The 21,417-nt window shown below is 47.3% G+C and overlaps 1 protein-coding gene across 1 annotated transcript in view; it reads right to left on the reverse strand.

The window, feature by feature from the left end:
* The window catches only part of ABHD17C (abhydrolase domain containing 17C, depalmitoylase), a 57,487-nt gene extending 38,768 nt beyond the window's left edge, over positions 1-18,719 (reverse strand). The window contains exon 1 of the mRNA XM_017509186.1: positions 17,823-18,719. Within this exon, the coding sequence (XP_017364675.1) occupies positions 17,823-18,406 (584 nt within the window). The 5' untranslated portion in view covers positions 18,407-18,719. The remainder of the gene's footprint in view (positions 1-17,822) is intronic.
* Between the last annotated feature and the right edge of the window lie 2,698 nt (positions 18,720-21,417).

Genomic DNA, 21,417 nt, shown 5'->3' on the forward strand with positions numbered 1-21,417 from the left:
CTGAGAAAAGAAATCCAAAAATATATTAAGTAACAATATGAATTGAGAACACTGGGTCTAAACTTATGCGCCCTTTTTCATAAAAATCAGAGCATGTGCTCTCGATTTGTGTGTGTGTGTGTGTGTGTGTGTGTGTGTGTGTGTATTTTAAAACACTACAAAATCTACAGAAATTGAAAACACACACACACACACAAATGACAAATATTAAGCCAAAATGTAAGTTCTGGTGTTGTCTTTCTGTATCCCTAGTGTATGCCTTGAGCATTTTCTAGATGTCCACGCCCTGCCACCTTGGAAGACTATGCATGTAGTGAATATTTTCTAATTTTAGAGCATGGGATCCAGGGTCAAGCTGCCTGGGTTCAAATCCTGGCTCACCTTTTAACTTGTTTCTGGATCTGTGAAATGGAGACACAGTTCATGCCTCACAGATGTGAGATGATTACAATTACGTCATACGTGAAATGTGCTTAGCATAAAACGAAATGTTCAAGGAACACTGGTTACACCAGAACTACAACCTTATGCAAACTTCCTACTTTATAAATGGAGACAGGCTGGGTGTAATGCTTCACGCCTATAATCCCAGCACTTTGGGAGGTCGAGGCGGGCAGATGGCTTGAGTCCAGAAGTTCAAGACCAGCCTAGACAAAATGGTAAAATCTCTTCTCTACAAAAAAAATTAGCCAGGTGTGGTGGCCCGTACTTGTAGTCCCAGCTACTCAGGAGGCTGAGGTGGGAGGAGCACCCGAGCCTGAGAGGTCAAGGGTATGATGAGCCATAATTGCACCACTGCACTCCAACCTGGGTGACACAGCAAGAGCATGTCTCAAAAAAGAAAAATAATAAAAAATAAAAAAAAATGTGTGTGTGTGTGTGTGTGTAGACAATGAAACCCAAAGATATAAGACCATCCAGGCCACACAGCTGTGTATCTCAATGTTAATGAAAGCCACTGTTCTCCCAGCTCCAGACCAGTGCCCTATTTAAGCAAACCACTAATTCTGGATAAATGGGACACACTCCTGGAGTTCCCTATCTTTCTGTTTTCCTTTCTAAGACTGATTTTGAAGAGAAAAAAAAAAAAAAAAAGAACAAGACCTCAGTGGCTTTCCTTTGGTAAGTATTTGGTATGAAATTTCTCCACAGCCTCCCTTAACTCTATTCTCATGGTGCAATCCACACTCCAAAAATGGCAGGCCACCGTCACCACGGCACGCCAAGGAGAGCGTGGCTCTGCAGCCGGCTCATCACTGCCTGAGAGCTGCTGTGGGTGGCAAAAAGATACTGCGGGAATGTCAGAGAGCTATGATTTGTGCATTTCAATGCATGCACATAGTTCCTTAAAAGAGATTTACAAAGTAGTAATAATAGACTGTGGATGGCGGAGTGTGAGTGGAACTGTAGATGCTACAGATTGCCGCAATGTTCACAGTTGCTGCAGTCATGATAGCGCCATGGAATTTATCTTAATAGTTTCTGTGCATTGCACATCATTTGAGATTTTTCCATTAGAAAGTTTTGTTTTTAATAAACAACATGGCAAAGTATCAAAAAGACAGCAATGCACAGGTCTCATGGATCTGAGGAGATGAAGCCGATAGACAGGCAGTCAGTAAAACTACAGGTTTAGAAAAAGCTGCTTACATTCTGCATTCTCCTCATTATTAAGTGACATTTGAAGTACAGGCAAATCCTTCAACAAGAACGATCACAGTCACTTTGGCCAAGTATTGTAAAAACATACTAGAATGAGAGGCTGTCAATCCACATGTGACAGGCTGTGCCGACAGCTGGACACACTCCTCCCCACACAGGACAAGAACAACAAACGTCCCCTCTCTGCACTCTTATAGCTCTTCTGGGACCTCACCCACAGACAGGAGGCTGCTCTGCCGAAAAGAAGCTTTGTCTTCTATACAGAAGGCCAGGTAATTGAAGGATCAATGGCAGGCTGAGGCCGGGACCTCAGTTTCCTGGGCCCAGATGGCTCCTACCCCTCCTTGGATGGGCTACACATTCACACCCATGCCTAGAGGGGAACCTCAGCAGGAAGCAGGGGCTGCACCCGCCACCTGACGGATGCCTCCATTCCAAGAATCAAAGGAGACGAAGGCCCCACATCCTGAACCTGAGAAGAAAGCGCTCTCCCTACAAATCCCACCTCTTACAGTGACTCCACCCCCAGTCCTTAGGCACAAGAACTATCGTACTGGGCTCGGGGTGAGTCTAAAGAATTAGATACTACCTCTGTCCTCAAGGAGATCACATTCCAACAGAGGAGGCAGGCATAGTCATCCATAACCAAAGGACCAGAAGATAAGGGCTGGAACAATGGAATAATCAGAACTATGGGAGGCAGAGAACGGGAAGTCTGTCTTGCTGGCCAGGGAGACGTGAATGGGTGCAGGAGGGCTAATGGATACCACTGTCTGACGGCTGCAGAGAAGCAGGTGAAGATCAAAGCCATGGCATTTTTCTTCCTTCAAAAATACACAGGCAGCAAGCAGTCTTTCATTCTACCTAGAACTTTTCAGAAAACAGTTGCAAATGAAAGGACAAGTCCTGAGAAATACAGACTCCAATTGTTTGGCGTTAATTAGTTAGCTTCGCAGTTCTTTAGCAAATGTCAATAAGATAACTCAGAAATAATACAAGAGGAGGTTTCAGAAGATCCAATGCCTGTAAAAGTCCCCCCAAAACTGGTCCCATTTTCAGTTCAGAGAGGAAATACAGGGAAACAGACAGGCAGGAGGCATTATGCAAATCAAAACTGTAATCTTCACCACACTTAATCCTGCCAAAGTAATTATGATTTTCTCACATTTTACAAATCAAGAAACACTAGTCCACATCGAGTGAGTAGGAGGGTTTTTTTGTTGTTGTTGTTGTTTTTTTTTAAAATAATCTAGTGGAAGCGAGAAAGCATGCAATAATGACAAGACCTCTGGCAAAACTGCAGTGCACAGAACCTCCGGGGGGAAATCTCACGCTGCCTGGGGGTGCTACAGCAAGCATGGCGCTATCCTGCTGCTCCTCGGGGTGCTGGGAAGAAACCTCGGGGGAAATCAGCGATCACTCTCCAGGTGCAGAAAGCGACCAAAGAGCCACAGCCCCAACCTGATGTCACAGCCTGATGTCAGGATGCTCTTTCCTAGAGGGAGCGACCTGTCACTCAGTGATTCATGCTCACATCTGATCCTCAACACTGGCTTCTTTTAAAGGCATGGTGGCAATGCTGATCAAAGATGCCATGGAGCCAGATGAGCAGAGCTCCTACAGAGTGACTCTGGCACAGAAGCAGAGGTAGGTCTATCCCAGGAAAAACTGCCAATTCTTTCAAGTTTGTTTTTGGCTTGTCTTTCCTTCTTTGAAGGGAGAATTCCCAAATTTATTTCTAGCCCAGACCTCACTCCTGAACTCTTCTTTTGCTTACTCTACATCTTCACTTAAAGGCCTGCTGAGCGCCTCAAGCTCAACCACACTCCTTGTCTACGCCCTGCCCCAGAATCCTGAGCCACTCACAGCCCTCCCCATCTCAATCAACAGCAATTCTGCCAGGCACGGTGGCTCACGCCTGTAACCCCAGCACTTAGGGAGGCAGAGGCAGAGGCAGGAAGACTGCTTGAGCCCAGGAGTTCCAGCCTGGACAACATAGTGAGACCCCATTTCCACAAAAAGAAAAATAAGTTTCAGTTAATGAAACTAAAAGACAACAAATCCATTTCAGTTTTTAGTCTTCCTGCCGCTCAAGCCAAAATCCTTAGAGTTACCCTGGATACTCCCCTTCCCCACTCTGCATCAGCAAATACTGTTGTTGATTCTGCCTTTAAAATACATCCAACATCTCACCACCCTGCTGCTAACACTCTGGTCCAAGCCACCAGCATCTCTCATCTAAAATACTGCATCTGAATCCTAACCGGTCTCTCACCTTCCTCCCTTGACTTATCAGCCCCACCAATTTGTCATTAACACAGGGTGACCCTTCTGAAACCTAGGTCAAATCGTGTCACATCTCTACCGAAAGCTCTCCAATGGCTCCCAATCCTGCTGACAAAGCCAGAGCCCCTGCAATGGTCTGCAAGGCCCTGTTTGACCGATGTCCTCACCCCTCCGCTATTACTCAGTCCTCATCTCCTGCTCCTCCTCTTACCCCTGCACCCCTTACTCACCCTGCTCTAGCCCCCCCACTGGCTTCCTTGATGATCTCTGCATCTGCCAACCATACCCCATCTTAGGACCCTGGTCCCTCAGCCCGTTCCTACACAGAGCTAACTCCTCACTGCTTTGGGCCACGTGTCATTCTGTGAATGAGGCATGCGCTAATCACCCTTTAAAAACTGCAACCAACGCATCCATCCTCTAGTACTCCCATCCCCTTGCCCTGTTCTGTGTTTTCCTCTAGCATTTATCATATTTGAATACTAAACTGTCATTTACATAATCATTATGATTACTCTGTTCCATGGGCACTTGTGAAACAAAGCTTCACAGGAGCAGGGCTTTTGTTTGTTTTCTTCTGGAAGAAAGCCTGGCCCACAGTAGACACTTACTATGTTTGTTAAACATGCAGATCCTGGAGGTAGAGCAGTCCAGGTGATCAGGAGGTTCGAGGTGTGGCCACGGGTATGGGCTGCTGCGGAGCTGTGCAGAGTGGAGGAGGAGAACCGTGAGGGAGAGGCCGGGGAAGTGTGAGGTGGGGCTGCAGAACAGGCTGTCCGCAGCCCAGGATATTCACGTCACGCAGGATGAAAGCAGAAGGTCGGGGGTAAAGAAAATGGTGATCCAGGTGTGCGAGTCTTTGGGGAGTATGCAACTATAACCCGGAGGCCAACAGCCGCCAATAGCTTTTTTATTTAATTTTATTATCATTTTTTTTTTCTTTTTTGAGACAGAGTCTCGCTCTGCTGCCCAGGCTGGAGTGTGGTAGTGCAATCTCAGCTCACTGCAACTTCTGCCTCTTAGGTTCAAGCGATTCTCATGCCTCAGCCTCCCAAGCAGCTGGAACCGCAGGCATGCACCACCACACCCGGCTGATTTTTGTATTTTGGGTAGAGACGGGGTTTCACGGTGTTGGCTAGGCTGGTCTCAAACTCCTGACCTCAAGTGATCCGCCCACCTCAGCCTCCCAAAGTGCTGGGATTACAGGCATGAGCCACCACACCGGGCCCCAGTAGCTTTTTTTTAAAATCTATATATTTATATTTATAATATATACATATATTTATCAAGTATACATTTACTGCTAAAAAAAAGTTTGGAAAGCCCTGGTATAATATAAACTGCAAGTTTCCCAGTGACTATTACTGGTCCAACAAAAGGGAATCGCAGAAACTTCCAAGGAGCAGGTAATACTGCACAAGCACGGTCACCATGTGGGGTCTCCAACCGCCTCCCTCAGGAATTACATGTCCTCAGGTTCCTAAAATACAGACAACCCACCCTCCCCAGCAGGCCTGCGGGTTTAAGATGACTGCATCTGGGCCCGCTCCAGCCCTGTTCTATCAGAGTCTTCGAGGATGGGGTCTGGCATCTATTTTAACAAGGCCTCTCAGTAATTCTTACACAAAAGTTTGTGAACTCTGTCATTACCAACTCACTTGTTTATTTACTCAACAAATATTCAATGAACACCTATTACCCGCCAGGCTACACTAGTCCAGGCGGCTGAGAGGAAGGAGGGAGTGAGGCTGATCATGCTGAGTTAAGCCTGCCTCCTGCACTGGAGAAGTCAGGCTTCACTCACAAAACATATGGAGGATTCACGCCTGTAATCCCAGCACTTTAGGAGGCTGAGGCAGGAGGACTGCTTGACTCAGGAGTTCGAGACCAGCCTGGCCAACATAGTGAAACCCTGTCTCTACTAAAAATACAAAAGTTAGCTGGGTGTGGTGGCACACATCTGCGATCCCAGCTACTCGGGAGGCTGAGGCATGAGAATCACTTGAACCCAGGAGGCAGAGGCTGCAGTGAGCTGAGATCATGCCACTGCATTCCAGCCTGGGCGACAGAGCAAGACCCTGTCTCAAAAAACAAAACGAAACAAAACGAAAAACAAAATGGAGAAGAATGTGAGGTGGGGAGAACAGGCCCATGCAGCAATTCGGGGACAAGCTATGGAGAGGCTAGAATAAGGAAGAAGGAGAAGGAAGATGGAGGAAATCATAATAGAAACGTGTGGCTGACCAGATATTCAGATGGAGAGAAAGGGACCATAGAGGACTCTGTGGCTTGGACCTGGATAAACAGAAGCGAGTGACAGCAGCATGAAGAGCTGCGCTGAAGCGCCAGGGGCCTGGGTGTCCACTGGGTGCAGCCAGAGGCAGCTGGAATCCTTGTACTGCAAGCCCCACTGAGCTACAGGAATTGGAAACCATTTACACTTTTAGTTTAATACCTTCTTAACCTTTTTAGGGTTGTCTTGGAGTTTTTAGTAGGAAAAACTAATTTATTCTAATTAAACATATGACGGTGTTAAGGTTTAAAAAATGGATATCCCCAAATACGGTACTTTGAGAGGCTAAGCTGCAGAAGCCTTGGGAGGCCTCTCTGCCCCTCCCCACCAAAACTCTGACCCTCCCAAAGCACAGCAGGAAGTTGTTCTCTGAAGTTCCCTTATCTGCCTTAAGTCTAGATTAAGCTCCAGCGTCCAGCCCTCGGCCCAGGATGGCTTTGGATGATGCGGCCCAACACAAATTCGTAAACTTTCTTAAAACATTGTGAGATTTTTTGTGATTTCTTTCTTTCTTTTTTTTTTTTTTTCGGCTCATCAGCTATCACTCGGAATAGTGTATTTGATGTGTGACCCAGGACAATTCTTCTTCCAATGTGGCCCAGGGAAGCCAAAAGATTGGACACCAAAGAAGTAAACAATTACTTCTCTTCCCTTCTGTAACTTTTCATTAACTGAACTCCTATGGCAGGAAGAAAGCCTGCAGTCTGTCAGCACACCTACACAGACTTTTGTCAGAAACCACTGTCTGCCCTGAGGGTCCAACATTATCTCAGTGTGTTCTTCAAGTCCATTAAATTCCCCTAAAAATCATTTACCATCCCTCTAAAATCACCCACATGTTCCCATTTCCTTTTCCACTAAGAAGTGGGGCATATAAGAATACGCAGGTACCCCATTGAGATAATGGGTAGTTATTCTGTAATTTCTCCCCTGTACACACAGATAAATGTATATGCCATTTCTCCCATTAATCTGCTTTTTATCAAGTGATTTTTCAGCAAACCTTCAGCAACAAGGAAGTTTTCCCTTGGCCTCCGCAATGGCATGTTCATTTTTTAAGGTACTTATTTCATCCAGTCTAGCTGTATACTATAAAATATGCTTCAAAGTGATTAGCATGTGATGCATCCTTTCCTAATATCTATATTAAAATTAAAATAGCATAAAGTTACACGTTATAAGGACAACAGTGATAGTTAAACATCACAGCAACAATCAATACTGAAGAAACTGAAATACCCTTGAGTTGTTTATGACAACAGGAATAAATCAAATTATTTACGTTAGATCAGCACACAAAAATCTTGTTCTGGCATCATAGATCTTTGCAGTCCATATAATCATCACTGCACGGGGATTAGTTATGTCCATGACAATCTCTAAAAACAGTCTGAGATTAGGTAAGAATTCTCATCTGATCATCAATCATAATCACAGATAATTTAGCAAGTAGAGTTATACGCAACATCTGGAGACTCCCTTTTTGTGGATATATTCTGAACACAGGCTCCTTTAACTTTTCCCCCAAAGTAACTGCCCAGATTTCACTGTAACTGTGAAAAAATGTAAAGTGAAGGAGCAAAGGAATATTCAGCACTGGCGGTTCTCTATGCTCGTTTTTCCTCGGGAAATTTAAACCGTGCTCTGTTAATAAGCAGACTTGACGTTAGGTTCCTCTGGGTGATTCAGCAAGTAACTGATGGACAGTGGTTAACTATTCGGTCTGAGCATTGAATCTGAATGACCTAGACTTCCTGAAAAACAGACGTGTCCAATTTCACCGTGGAGCCATGGTCCTTTAACACTGTAAAGTGAATCAATAATGTGGGAGTTATCAATGAGCTCCATTACACAGAGCCGTGAAAACGCCACATGAATCTGAGGTGCAAGGCATTATGGGAGCATTCATATTTTAAAAGGAAGCTTGCTGTTCAGATCCCTTGGCCAACTAGCAAAGGGGAAAGTTAACTATCTTTTAGGGATCGTTTCACAAGTAAAGAGCAACCAGAACGTCCTGAATGGTGCACACAATACACACTTTTGCCTTCTGGTCCTTGCCATCTCTGACTCTGCTCAGAAGTCTGATTCCTGCCTACCTCCGCAAAGCTAAGCCTGGGAATGGCGAAGGGAAGGGAGCAAGCCAGGAATGGTTTGCAAAGTAACTGCAGGTGTTGGATTACAGGTAGGGTTTCCTCTCCTTTAAAGCTCTCCCTTGGGGATATAAACACCTACGTAAATGAAATGCTATCAGATTTACAATACGAATGCATACCACTCTCCAAAGCTCTCTGGGCCACAAACAGCAATTCCAAAGAGACTTTCCCCTTAGCTACAGATAAAACTAATGCATCTCTACTGTTCCTCCATATCCACACCCACCAAACTAGGCTTGACCTGGGTATTTGTATTTACACAGGGTGGGAAAAGAAGCAATTTCTTTAACACTCTTTCTGATCTAAGCACCAAGTTTCCAGCATGATCTGAGCATTAGGTTATTACAGCTCTAGCAATTTGATCAATAATCCTGAACAATACCATGCTCTTGCTATGTGGAAAGCTGTGCTGAGCACCTGACAAGGTGGTTGCAGCTACTGTAACCATCATCATTATTTTAACTGAGGCTTGAAATGAGGGAAAGCAGCTAATCACAGGCAAGACCTAAAATCAGGTGTGTTGGACTCTAAAATCTATGCTCCTAATCACACATGTGTGAGCGCACACACGCGCACACACACAATCATAGGAAGCTCAGAACTGCGGGAAACATTTTCCCCCAGGTTACCCTTGAGACAATCTTGCCCGTGTGACTCAGACATAAAAGCCAGAATCAGTTCCAGTTGTAAACCAGCTAAATGAAGAATTAAATCATAAAACCATTTCACGCCTGGAACCTCCAACCCAAGTCACACAGACGTCTGCTGGCACCATCAAGTTTTGGCTGTTCTCCTCCTCTTGCCTCTTCTCTCTCACCTTCTTCACCTGATACCTGGCCCGACCTCCACTGCCCCATAGGTTGTTCAGAATCACGTCCACACCACAGACCGCTTCTCCTCAGCAGCCCCACAGCCCCATGGTGGATGGTGTCAGCTGCAGGACAGGAGACAGCAGAGGCAACAAAAGGGACAGGCCGATTTTTCGACAGCCTTTCACTTCCAGGCTTGCAGTGGGCACCACACACATGTGGTCTCAAAAAGGCAATGATGTCACCGCTCTAATGACCTGGTTTAAGAATTAATTGTAGTCTATTCTTCAAGGTTGATGCTCTCTTGTCAGACTGAACTCTGTCACACAAGGAGCTCAGTGGAGAGCGGTGACAATTCCATGCAATCCTCCATCCACAACCAGAGCAGGGGCAGGAGCCTGACTCAGAAGGAACGGAAGTGACAGCATCCTGGGGGTGTCCACATGCTCACCCGGCCACAGCCCCCTCCTCTCAGGACTGCGCCCTCCTGCAGGCACCAAGAGGTGGCTGCATTTCTTACGCTGCTTTGGCACCAGCCCTCGCTAACCCCGGGGTACAACCAGGTGGAGCAAGGATGGGAACTAAGCATGAAGGAGGCCAGCTCCAGGCAGCCAGGTCAGAGCGAAGCTAGGTGGGTTGGCGCACAGTGACGTACAGCAGGCGTGAATGAGGCAAAAGGCTTGCGTGAAGAAAGAGCAATGGGACAGGCACGTGGACAGATGAGAGGAGCCCAGCAGCTGGAGAGAGAGAGAGAGGAAGGGGGCAGGAGCTTCAGGCTCCCTGGAATCTCGCAAATAGGAATGTGATGATTTCAAGCACTGCCCATTCCTATGGTTTACTCTAGTGGGTTCCTGGCCACCAGAGATCTTCATCTGAAACCATCCTCCTTACTCTCCCTCATCCACTGCTTTGCTTTCTGCAGTTTTGCTTATCCACGGTACAGAACAAGATATTTTGTGTGAGAGAGACCACATTCACTCACCTTTCATTACCGTATATTGGTATCATTGTTCTATTTTATTATTACCTATTATTGTTAATGCCTTACTGTGCCTAATTTGTAAGTTCAACTTTACCGTAGATATGCACATATAGGAGAAAACATCACGTATACGAGATTTGGTGCTATCGAAGGCTCAGGCAGCCACTGCGGGTCTTGGAATGTAACCCCCACAGGTAAGGGGGGATGACTGTATATAAATGTGTGAAAATTTCTAACATTCCAGTCTTTTCAAGTCTTAACAAATTATAATTGGGGCTGATCTTGACATGCTCACTGGCTCCTGGACATTTCTAGGCTAGTGTATCTCAACGCTGGCTGTGTGTGCACACCCACACACTCATACACATCGATCGCATACTTAAAAAAAATCTACCTAGGAGATTCTAAAGTACAGCGAGGGTGGAGATCCACTGACCAGAGAGAGTCCACTGTATTTCCCCATGTAGTCAAGAAAATGCAAGTTCAAAAACATTAGGTGCTTTCCCTGAAAATCACAAAATGCAGACTCACCAAAAGACACCTCAGAAGCCATGCAGGGGGATCACATTTCATTATTCCAGGTTTTAAAACAGTGGAATGTGAAGCCCAAAAGTGTGACGTGTCTTGTTGAAGGAGACAGCCACAGTTTGAGTGCTCGTGCCCTCCCAAATTCATGTTGAAATTTAGTTGCCACGGGAACTGGGTGAAGAGGCGGGACCCTAAGAGGTGATCAGGCCATTCGGCTCCACCCTTATGAACAGATAACGCCTTATCTCAGAGCAGCTTCCGGATAACAAGCAACTCTGTGCCTCCGTCCCCTCCCTTGCTTGCCCTTTGGCTTCTCTTGGGGAAGGCTCTGAGCAGCAGCCTTCCTCCTGCTTTGGTTCAAGAAGCCAGCCGGGAAGCAGGGCAGCCATCAGACACCAAACATGCAAGTGCCTGGACCTTGCATTTCCCAGCCTCCAGAGATTGGGAAAGAAACCTCTTTCCTTATAATTACCCAACCTCGGGTCTTCATTACAGTCGCACAAAACTGACATCGTGAATTAGTGGGAGTGCCGGAGTCAGAACTAATTTGCCTAGTCCAAAGGTTTTGTTTGTCTTTTTTGAATCACATCTTTTAGATGAAATTAGAAAGCCTATTATTTAAAGCAGCCTTAACAAAAAAATTACTCTGTTATCCAAATAATAATCTCCTAACTAGATGTATATGTTGATACTTTGGATTCCTGTGCATAGGCTTCTTAAAGTAGAGCAGATTTAGAGTTTCAACACGAGCCTCAGTGAAATCCAGTAGAGAGGGTAAAGCTGCTTTCAAAATGAACACTGCAATTCCTAAAGCCAGATTTTGGAGTCCTATGTGGGATTATCAACACTGAAGAGAGCCGTTACTAAATTTGGAGAGTGAGGAAGAGAAGCAGTAATGTAAGGTGGGGAATGACCTTACAGGCAAGCTCTAAGTCATCTCAGGATAGTATGATTTAAGTGACTTCTGCAGGGGAAAAGAATGCTGCTTGCACCAATATGCAATGGCATCGTTAAGAGTTTTAAGACTTGATTTTGGCTTTTGAAGACAGGTTCTTGCTATGTTGCCCAGGCTGGTCTCAAACTCCTGGGCTCAAGGGATCCTCCTGCCTCAGTCTCCCAGTAGCTGAGACTATAGGCATGAGCTATCATGCCCAGCTAATTTATTTTTTTAGAGACAAGGTCTCCCTATGTTGCCCAGGCGGGTCTGAGGCTCCTGGGTTCAAGCAATCCTCCTGTCTCAGCCTCCCAGTAGCTGAGACTACAGACATGTGTCACCATGCCTGACTTTAGACTGCGCTTTAGGGAAGACTGAGCCTCTAAGAGTTCCCTAAATGAAAACACGTGCTTGGAAGAGAACACATTAAGGAGTTACTGCCCATTAATACAGAAAATGAAATCATCTGTCAGATCTTTTGCAACTGGATTACTGGAGAAAAGCAAGGCCCCTCAAAACAGAGCCATGAGTAAGTAAGTTGTGGTGGGAGGAGAGCGAGAGCTGATTCTGGTCCCGATAGAGAGAAAACCTGCAGAACCGCACGGTGAGGCAAGCCGGAAGAGCCAGGAATAGCAAAAGAGCACTCGGAAAACGGGCGAAGGTAGACCAAAGAGAAGGTCCACTACTTTGACAGGGCCCCCAAACCATGCTGTGCTTACTTCAATTTCAACGGGTCTGTTCTTAAGAGTTAGGTTCTTCCTATTCACATATTGGCTGCCTTGAATTGCAAATCAACGTTCTATTTCCTTTCTAGAAATATCATTGTTCTTTCACCTTATGTCAAACAGCATTCATAACATTTCTGTTTTTCTTTTTTTTTTTTTGAGACAGAGTCTCACTCTTATTGCCCGGGCTAGAGTGCAGTGGTGCAATCTCAGCTCACTGCAACCTCTACCTCCCAGGTTTAAGCCATTCTCCTGCCTCAGTCTCCCGAGTAGCTGGGATTACAGGTGCCTGCCACCATGCCCACCTAATCTTTGTATTTTTAGTAGAGACAGGGTTTCACCATATTGGCCAGGCTGGTCTCGAACTCCTGACCTCAAGAGATCTGCCCGCTTTAGCCTCCCAAAGTGCTGGGATTACAGGTGTGAGCCACCGTGCCAGGCACATTTCTGTTTTTCTATTCCCTAATCGGTCCAACTCAAGCAGAAATTCTAAGCCTTCTTCCCTTAATGACATCATAGTATTCCCTCCTGGAACGCTGAGAACAAACAAATTAGGTTATTAAAACGCCCAGGAAAGTAGCTTGCTACTCTGAGGAGGATTCCACCCTAAGCATGCTGGCCGTGAACACCATTCACAACCAGCAGAAGGTGTTCGTTCAAGGGCCCCACGGCCTGAGAAGATGCCACCACAGCTTTGCAGTGACACGGATTTTCCCATTACGGATCCTGTGAATCGCAGACACAAAAGTTACAAAACAGCAAATCATAGTTATGTATTCAAAATGCCTCTGAAATCTATCCCATCCTTTTACAACTAAAAGAAAGAGTTTGGGATTAACGATACTTCAAAGTAAGCAGTCTGGCACAAGCAGAGCATAAATAAATGTGTGTCTAATAGCTTGGGGTTTTTTGTTTGTCTTGTTTTTTGAGACAGGATCTCAGTCCGTCACCCAGGCTGGAGTGCAGTGGTGCAATCACGGCTCATTGCAGCCTCACACTCTGGGGCTTGGGCGATCCTCCCACCTTAGCCTCCCGAGTAGCTGGAACTACAGGCACACACCACCATACCTGGCTACTTTTAACATTTTTTTTGCAGAGATGGGGGTCTCAACTATGTCACCCAGGCTGGTCTCAAACTCGTGGGCTCAAGTGATCCTCCCGCCTAGGCCTCCCAAATTGCTGGGATTACAGGTGTGAGCCACCACACCCAGCCTATGTTTAATGGTTAATGGTTTACTGGTGAAATGAAGGAATAAATGATATATTAAGTCTTTTATAATTTGCCTTTTATACTCAAGGCACTGAAAAGTCTTAGTTCTCTTCTTCCCTCTGCATCTGCTTTCTCTGACTGTGTCAACGCTTCTCTGCCTACATTACCAAATGCCTCTCTCCTCCCCAGCCTTTGTCACCAGCATCAAAAAGAAGGATCGAAGACGACTTCTGTGGATAGCATCAGCAAACACAGACAACAAACTGAATTACGAATGTCCCACTCTGCTGTTTCTCTGGATTAAAATATTTCTGCTAAAATCCTCTGCCTCCTTTACACCTCATTCTTGGGCTATTTGCTTGTTTGCGTTTATAGTTTCAAATCAGTCTGATTCACTGTCTCTGGAGTCACGGTGCCACTTGTGCACACACAGTCTAAACTGCTCGACCCTAAGAGGATCCCCTGGAAGGATGTGTGTTGGGGAGGCTGAATCTGCCCACGCCCACCTTAATCAACAGGCAGCCTCTCTGCTGCACCAACTAATCCCTTTACCTCCCCAACTCAAGTGACAATACGCTCCAATGAGGTGACCCTGATTTTCAGTGTCCTTTCCACAGATAAGTCTAAGTGATTTCAATTCATTCCCTCAATTACTTGTATTCACAACACACTTATATTACTTATGAGTAATGCAAAGACAAGTAATGTTTGTCTTATGAGTAAACATAAGACAAGTCTTGATCTCGGGGCTGTCCACGCTGCTCAATGAGCTCTCATTGTTCATGCCACTCTTTCTCACTCCTTCAAACTCTGCCTCTCCTCTACACTCTGACTCAGTAACTTTTCAAATGTTTAAAATGATCACCTATTGACCAAATGACAACTACCACCTTTCTACCAAATCTACTTCCTCCTGAAACTCTTACTCTGGATCACATGCCCACCTTAATACTCATCATCTGGGGGGATTCACTCTCTTTATCCATGCATGAGGGGTCTGCACGCTGGTAGTGTTTACATCTGCTTCAAGGGCTGGGCAGCTCACTCTAGCATGCGCATGGGCTAGCACAGACAGGTAACAGATAAAAGAGGCAGAGACATACAAACGATGGGTTAGTATTGCTCTTCTGTTCAGTGCAGACATTTTAACGTCACAAGAACACCAACACAGTGAATACAAATGGACCAGGCCTGAAGCCAATACAACTGGCACTTTTTTTTGTCTATGGTTGTACCTATGGATATTAAATCCTGAAGATAAAATAAGAGTCTGACTTAGAAAACATTAAATGTATCCTACTTATCTGTGGGGCACTCATTAAGTGCAATTCCTTCAACAAATACCAATGAGTGCCTATTATCTAAGACACTTTGCCAACTGTCAGGAATAAAGAAGACAGAATGTCCCTGCCCTCAGAGATCTTTCAATTTAGTGGAGATACAGTTAAATAACAGATATATCAACACTACGATAACTCAAGCAAAGGGGCTGAGTACCAGGTACACAGGGAACACAAGGGATCTCCTAATCCAATTCACATCCAGTCAGGATCCAGTATTCCCAGCGCAGTAGAAGGGCACATAAAAAAGGCTAGGTGTGAGCAGAATTGTGGGGCAAGGTCTTGACATGGGGCTTTGGGGGCTGCAGGGCACCGCACCTTACAGTCCTCCTGGGGAAATAACCTAAGCACAAACATAGACATGACTCAGAACAGGGCAAGCTCTCCAATCGGTGTCCTGGGGGGTGTGGTTAACTAGGAGGGAAAGAAAGATAAAGATTCCCAAAGAAGACATGGGGATGGTGGGTGGAAAACAGTCTGACCCAGTAACAGAAGAACGGGTACATGGGGTGGAAGGCATTCCTGCCGTGGCACTGACCTGAATGAGCCTGTAAAAGAACAGAGAATAGGGTATGCTCCAGGCAAGTAAGGGCAGAAGAGCCATACTGAACAACCAGAGAGGAAAGACTCTAAGGGGAAGGTGGTTGAGGGGCTGATTGGCTTCAGAAGTAGGTAACTCCTATGTCAGCAGAATAACCAAGACACACAAATGCACTTCTTGAAGAATCTCATTAATATGACCACTGTGGCGATAGTCCCGTGGCAAGAGTAGTAAACTGGTAGTCAAGAGAGCTACCGCTGATTTGCTGCCAGACATTGTGAGCAGTGTCCATGCATAAGGTGGGAAATAAATTTAGCAATTCACAACCATCATTCTTTTTTTTTTTTTTATAAAAGTGAAATAAAACAACATATTCTGCTATGTGTATTGCCCACAGAAAAATGACTGTTTTGTGAAGCAGTGCTTCAGGTGTGTAGATACAGATGTGTATGTGTGCTTGATCCAAATGTAAAATGTGTTTCTTACTGTGAGGTTACAGTCAAAACAGTTTGAAAAGCACAGGACATGAGGATTTGTAACGTTCCTTCAAATTCTAAGATTCTCATGCAGCCTTTAAATTCTAACCTATTTTACAGTTGAATAAATTAACTTAGCTAAGAGTTGTGGCATAATATTAAACAAACCTTGGGCAATCTTTAGACATACCATCAGATAATTCAAAATTATCCAAAACGATGCCCAGATAAATCAACATTATCCAAAACAACGACCCTTATTTCAACTAAATATAACCAAAAGAAAAAAAGAAAGTCTCCAGGAAATAACTACGCTCCACGTATGCTGTAACACAGACACACCTGCATATTTGGGCAAAGGGTCAGCCACGTGAAAGGCTTTCATTGTAATGCAGACGTGTACACACAGGAACAACGTTTTATGGAAATTCTTAAAAAAATCTACCACGGCAGGATTTTCATGTTTCAGTTTTTAAAGATCTAATGCCAACCTTATTTTTAATACTTCTGCCAACAGCAAATTCTAGCAAGCTACTGTGTGTGACACATGCTTTTGAAACCCTTTACTGGAACAGGTGGCTTTTAACCCCTCCTTACAGACTCTGACCCATTGCATCTGCAGGTGATACATTCTCATTTGCCTAAGCCACTTTCGAAAAGCTATAATCCCAATGAGGGCATCCCCTTCAGGACTTCAGGAAAGCATAAACACGCAACAGCGAAAACACTAAGTACTTCCCAGTTGGACAGGCCATATTCCCAGACAGGCAAGGAGTCACTTAGGAACAGCATGAATACGAATGAAAAAAAAAAATCGTAAATGTCGATGATATGCAGAAGCCAAGCAAACAGGTTTTAGATAAAAACTACAGAAGGATCCATAGTGACAGTAACGCCCGGCGTACTTATTCTGGGGACTCTTTCAACCGAAGAAATCAAATCTCATTACAGACATGGCCTCAGGTATTTTCACTATCACTGCTATAAGGCAGGTTGGAAAGGTCACATATACCCAAACTGGAGCACAAACAGGTAACCCGACCTGCCCACTTATCAGGCTTTCGTCTAATTGAGAATAAAAATCAGATTTTGGGCTTGCCCGTTATAAAACAACCAGGTCTAACCCCTAAACCATGCCCCCAGTTTGTGCCTGGCTCACAGAAGGCCCACTCTAAACACTTTCCAGTCCTTCTGCGAATGCTAATTCAAGGTCAGAGATTTCCCAGCCCCTGTAAGATTCGAACTCGGGCTGTTATGGAGGGCGTGTGCCAAGCCCACAACTACCAGCTAACTTCTGCCCCACAGTGCCACTACTCTGCCCCACCAGGAGGCAAACTCCCCGCTCCACCCGACCCTCCAGCTGCCCCCAAGGTTGCCCAGACATTGTTCTGCCCGCACTTTACCACCCTAAAGTCTTTCAGAGGCCACACTGTCTCGCGTTCTGCCTTTACAGGGAAGGAAACTGAGGTCTAGAAACCCATGTGCCCTGCCCAAGGTCACTTCAGCCCGTACAAACGAAACACGAACAAAGTTGTTTCTTTCCGCCCGGTACTTCAGCACCCACACGCTGCCACTGTCGGTGACCGAAGCCACAAAAGACCCAGCCGGTGGACCGGCGGCACCCAGGCCAGGCGAGCCAAAGCAGGCACAACCCTCTAAGTCTGAGCTCTCCAGGAACCTGAAGGCTGGCGCGGGTTTTGGAGAGGGTGGGAGCAGGCCACGGAGGGACAAGAAATGCGAATCCACGGCGGCCAGGAGGCTGTCCGCTGGCCCAGAGCCCCGGAGGAGGGCCCCCTCTCCCGGCAGGCCAGCCCAGGGGCCCCAAGAGGCCCCACCCCGCCCCCCCCACTGGAAGCCCAGCCCGGCGACCCCGGCGGGCTCACCGGGTGCGCAGCGCCTGCCACGCGGCGTCGATGTCGGCGTAGAGGTTCTTCTCGGAGGGTTTGCCCGAGCTGACGCCGTAGCCCGAGTAGTCGTAGGAGAAGATGTTGCAGTTGATGCGGGAGCCGAGGCCGATGTAGAAGCTGCACATCTGGCCCAGGTCCACGGCGTTGCCGTGCGAGAAGAGCAGCGTGTAGCGGCTGGAGGGCGCGCAGCGCACGAACATGCAGCCGAGCCGGTTGTCCCGGGCCGTGCGCGAGAAGAAGACCTCGACGGCGTCCAGCTCGCGCTGCGAGTACTGCCAGTCGGCGCGCTCGCTGAGGTGCAGGCTGCACGCGCCGGGGCCCGCGCCCTCCTCGGGCTGCTGCGGTGCGGGCTGGGCCGCGGCGTTGGCGTTGGCGGCGGCGGCCGGGGCCGGGGCGGGCGCGCCGGGGCCGCGCTGCTCGGGCGCCAGCACCGTGTAGGTGGGCTCGGGCGGCAGGAAGGCCAGCTTGGCGGCGATGCGGCTCGGGCAGGGCGGGCAGCAGAAGAGCCAGCACAGCTCGCCCAGCGAGAAGCCGTTCATCCTGGGGCCTGGCTCGGGCATCGGGACGGCCTGGTGCCCGCCGCCGGCCCGGCTGGCTGGCTGGCTGGCTGGCCCAGGAGGACGGAGCGCGGGCGCGCGCCGAGGGAGCGGGCCGGCGAGCGCGGAGGGCGGCTGCAGCCCGCCCGCCCGGCGGCCGGAGGAGGCGGAGGCGGAGGAGGGCAGGAGGCGGGGCCGGCCCGGCGGGCGCGGCGCTCGGGGCCCGGGCGGGTCAGCGGCGGCCCCGGAGCCCAGGCGAGGCGCGGGCGACCGGGGCCCGCGCGCGGCACACAAAGCCGGCGGCGGCGGCCATGGCCGGCTCGTGCGCGCCGCCCCCCGCTCCCGTTCCCGCTCCCGCGCCCGCCGCCGCCACTTCCGGGTTACCGCGCGGCAGCGCCCCCGCCGGGACGCGGCGCAGGGCCGGGCATCGGGGCGGGGCTCCGCGGACGAGGGTGCGGGCACCTTCCCCAGCCTGAGAAGCACGTCTCGACCCACGGCCGACAGGGGCTTCCGGGGGCTCCGGGGCCCGGAGGAGCGGGGCGCCTGGAATGGGGCGCTGCACCCGGATGGCTGGGCCCAGCCGCAGAGGGGACCGGGGAGGGGCTGCAGGTGTCCCGGGGTGGACCGCTCCCCTGCCCCCGCGGGGATTCCCTCCCCCAAACCCAAGTTTCTGCGGCGGATGGAGGTTCTTGGGAATCTCCTGAAAAGGAAACTAAGGGTGGACAAGAGTTGGAATATACCCCAAATATTTGGCTCTCGTGTGTGCTGCTTTCTGAACTGGCTCAATAAAGCACTCAGCGCCGTCAGGGGTACGGGGTTGTGGGGTGGAGCGCTCGTCAGCGTGTTTCCTATTAGGAGAGGCTGTTTCTGCATAGATAGCAACAGCATCGCCTTTCTGAGGGCATGGTTTTACCCTTGGTGTATTTCTGTATCTATAAAAGTCAGCTGTTAGAACAGAACGGTACTGTATTTAGCAACACATCATGTAGAGGTTGTCATTTCTGTCCCACGTGTGGCAGATTTGCCAGTAGTAAGTAGATACTAGGTATCCTTTACAGTGTTTGTGTCTCTAGAATTGCTTTGGGTCTAGATTTTTAAGTGGTCTTAGTCATGAACGATTTCTTATACTGCTTTAAATCCACTGTAATCTTGGCAGCCACCTTTACATGATTTTTCAAATATAACTCTCAGTACCTTGAAACTGTGCTCTGGTGCCAATTTCCACAGAGCCTTCTATGCTTCCTTTTTCCCGCCCGATTTGGCAGCTGAATTCCCTTTCAGGAACTGACAGGAGATACCCTTCCCGGACTGCCAGCAGGGCAGCTAGAGACTGGGAGGTTGGCACAATCCCTACGCTGGGTCTGTTGTTTTAACTCACAGATGTCCTGAGAATGTTACCTTTTGTTGTGGCTTTCTACAGGAGTATTTTGAGCAGCCTCATCTAAATGAATTGCCCATACTGATTTCAGTAACCTTCAGGACCTCACTTTTATTATATTTTTAAGAGGGTCTCACTGTATTGTGCAGGCTGGACTCAAATGATCCTCTGGCCTGCCTCCCAAGTAGCTAGGACTACTGGCACACGGCACCTTGCCCAGCTAGGACCTGGGTTTTAAAAGGCCATTGCTTCACTGAAACAATTTTAGTTGTTTTTGAACTATTGAAACTTGATTTTTAAAAACCTGGTAACAAAGCCTGTTCAGATTGCATATTTAAAATTTGTTTCGAAGGTTTTCACACTTGGTGAAACTATTCACATAAAGCCAAATTTTAGTTTTGCAGGTTTGCATTTTCTTTAAAAAAAAAAAAAAAAGCTTTATACAGCTGGGCACAGTAGCTCACACCTGTAATCCCACCACTTTGGGAGGCTGATTGGATGGATCACTTGAGGTCAGAGGTTCGAGACCAGCCTGGTCAACATGGTGAAACCCCCATCTCTACTAAAAATACAAAAATTAGCCAGGCATGGTGGCACACACCTGTAATCCCAGCTACTCAGGAAGCTGAGGCATGAGAATCACTTGAAGCCAGCAGTCAGAGGTTGCAGTCAGCCGAGATTGTGCCACTGCACTCCAGCCTGGGAGACTGAGACTGTGTCTCAAAACTACATTAAAAAATGAAAAAACTTTATAATCTGCTACACCTTGGTATACCTTGGTTACTTTATTGTATTCAACATTTATGTAAGTAATGTTTTTCGTGACTAAGACTGTCCCTGCTTTCAAGTCCCTTACAGTCTAGGACATCAGCAGAAGATTCAAAACAGTTTTTATGTACCTTTAAAAAAAATCAAGTCCTCATAAAAGCTAAGAAAACAGTCTTGTATCCTGGTTCAGTGGTGATATTTCTATACGGAGCTAAGGTTATAGTCGAGTGCACTAGTCCCTAATCTAATTCAGAACAAGAATAGAACTTTGGGAACGGAGATGAAAGGGTGTCTCACAGCCCCCTCAGTCCGTCTTTCTCAGATACCACTCCTGTCACCTGTCCTTTGATAAGAGTTGAATAGCCCTTAGTTCATGAAAGTGGGGATTGATGAGAATCTCAAGTACTCGTCTTCATGCTGCTGGTGGAAAAGCAGCCTTTGTATTTCGGATGGTCTGGCAGCAGTGTTAGCATTGTCAGAAAAATTTAAAAGCTAGATATGTGTTTATTTATACCCGATCTCATTCCACAAAGGCTTTGTGAGTGTGATTCAGTATAATATAAATAAATAAGCAAATAAATAAAAGCCTGGCTTTCGTTTTCATCCTATTAGGAGGCTACACAGAGGTGGGCTGAAAGAGCACATATTCCCCAGGAAAATAGGTTGGCTCAGGTTTCTGTGAATTTTCACTTGGGACCCTAAGATTATATGCCATAGAGGGGAGCCACCAAGCCCTTCTTATCTCCTGCCACATATCGGCCGTGGTAGAGTTTGTGTGGCCCACTGACACGAGATGTGCTGCCCGGGGGATAAGAGGTGAAACGTCTCAGCACGTCTCTAATATCCAACATCTCTGATGACAAATGTGTCAGTGTGCTTTGTCATATTG

This window comes from Cebus imitator, unplaced genomic scaffold (assembly GCF_001604975.1).
Source record: "Cebus imitator isolate Cc_AM_T3 unplaced genomic scaffold, Cebus_imitator-1.0 Scaffold410, whole genome shotgun sequence".
NCBI classification, from domain to species: Eukaryota; Metazoa; Chordata; class Mammalia; order Primates; family Cebidae; genus Cebus; species Cebus imitator.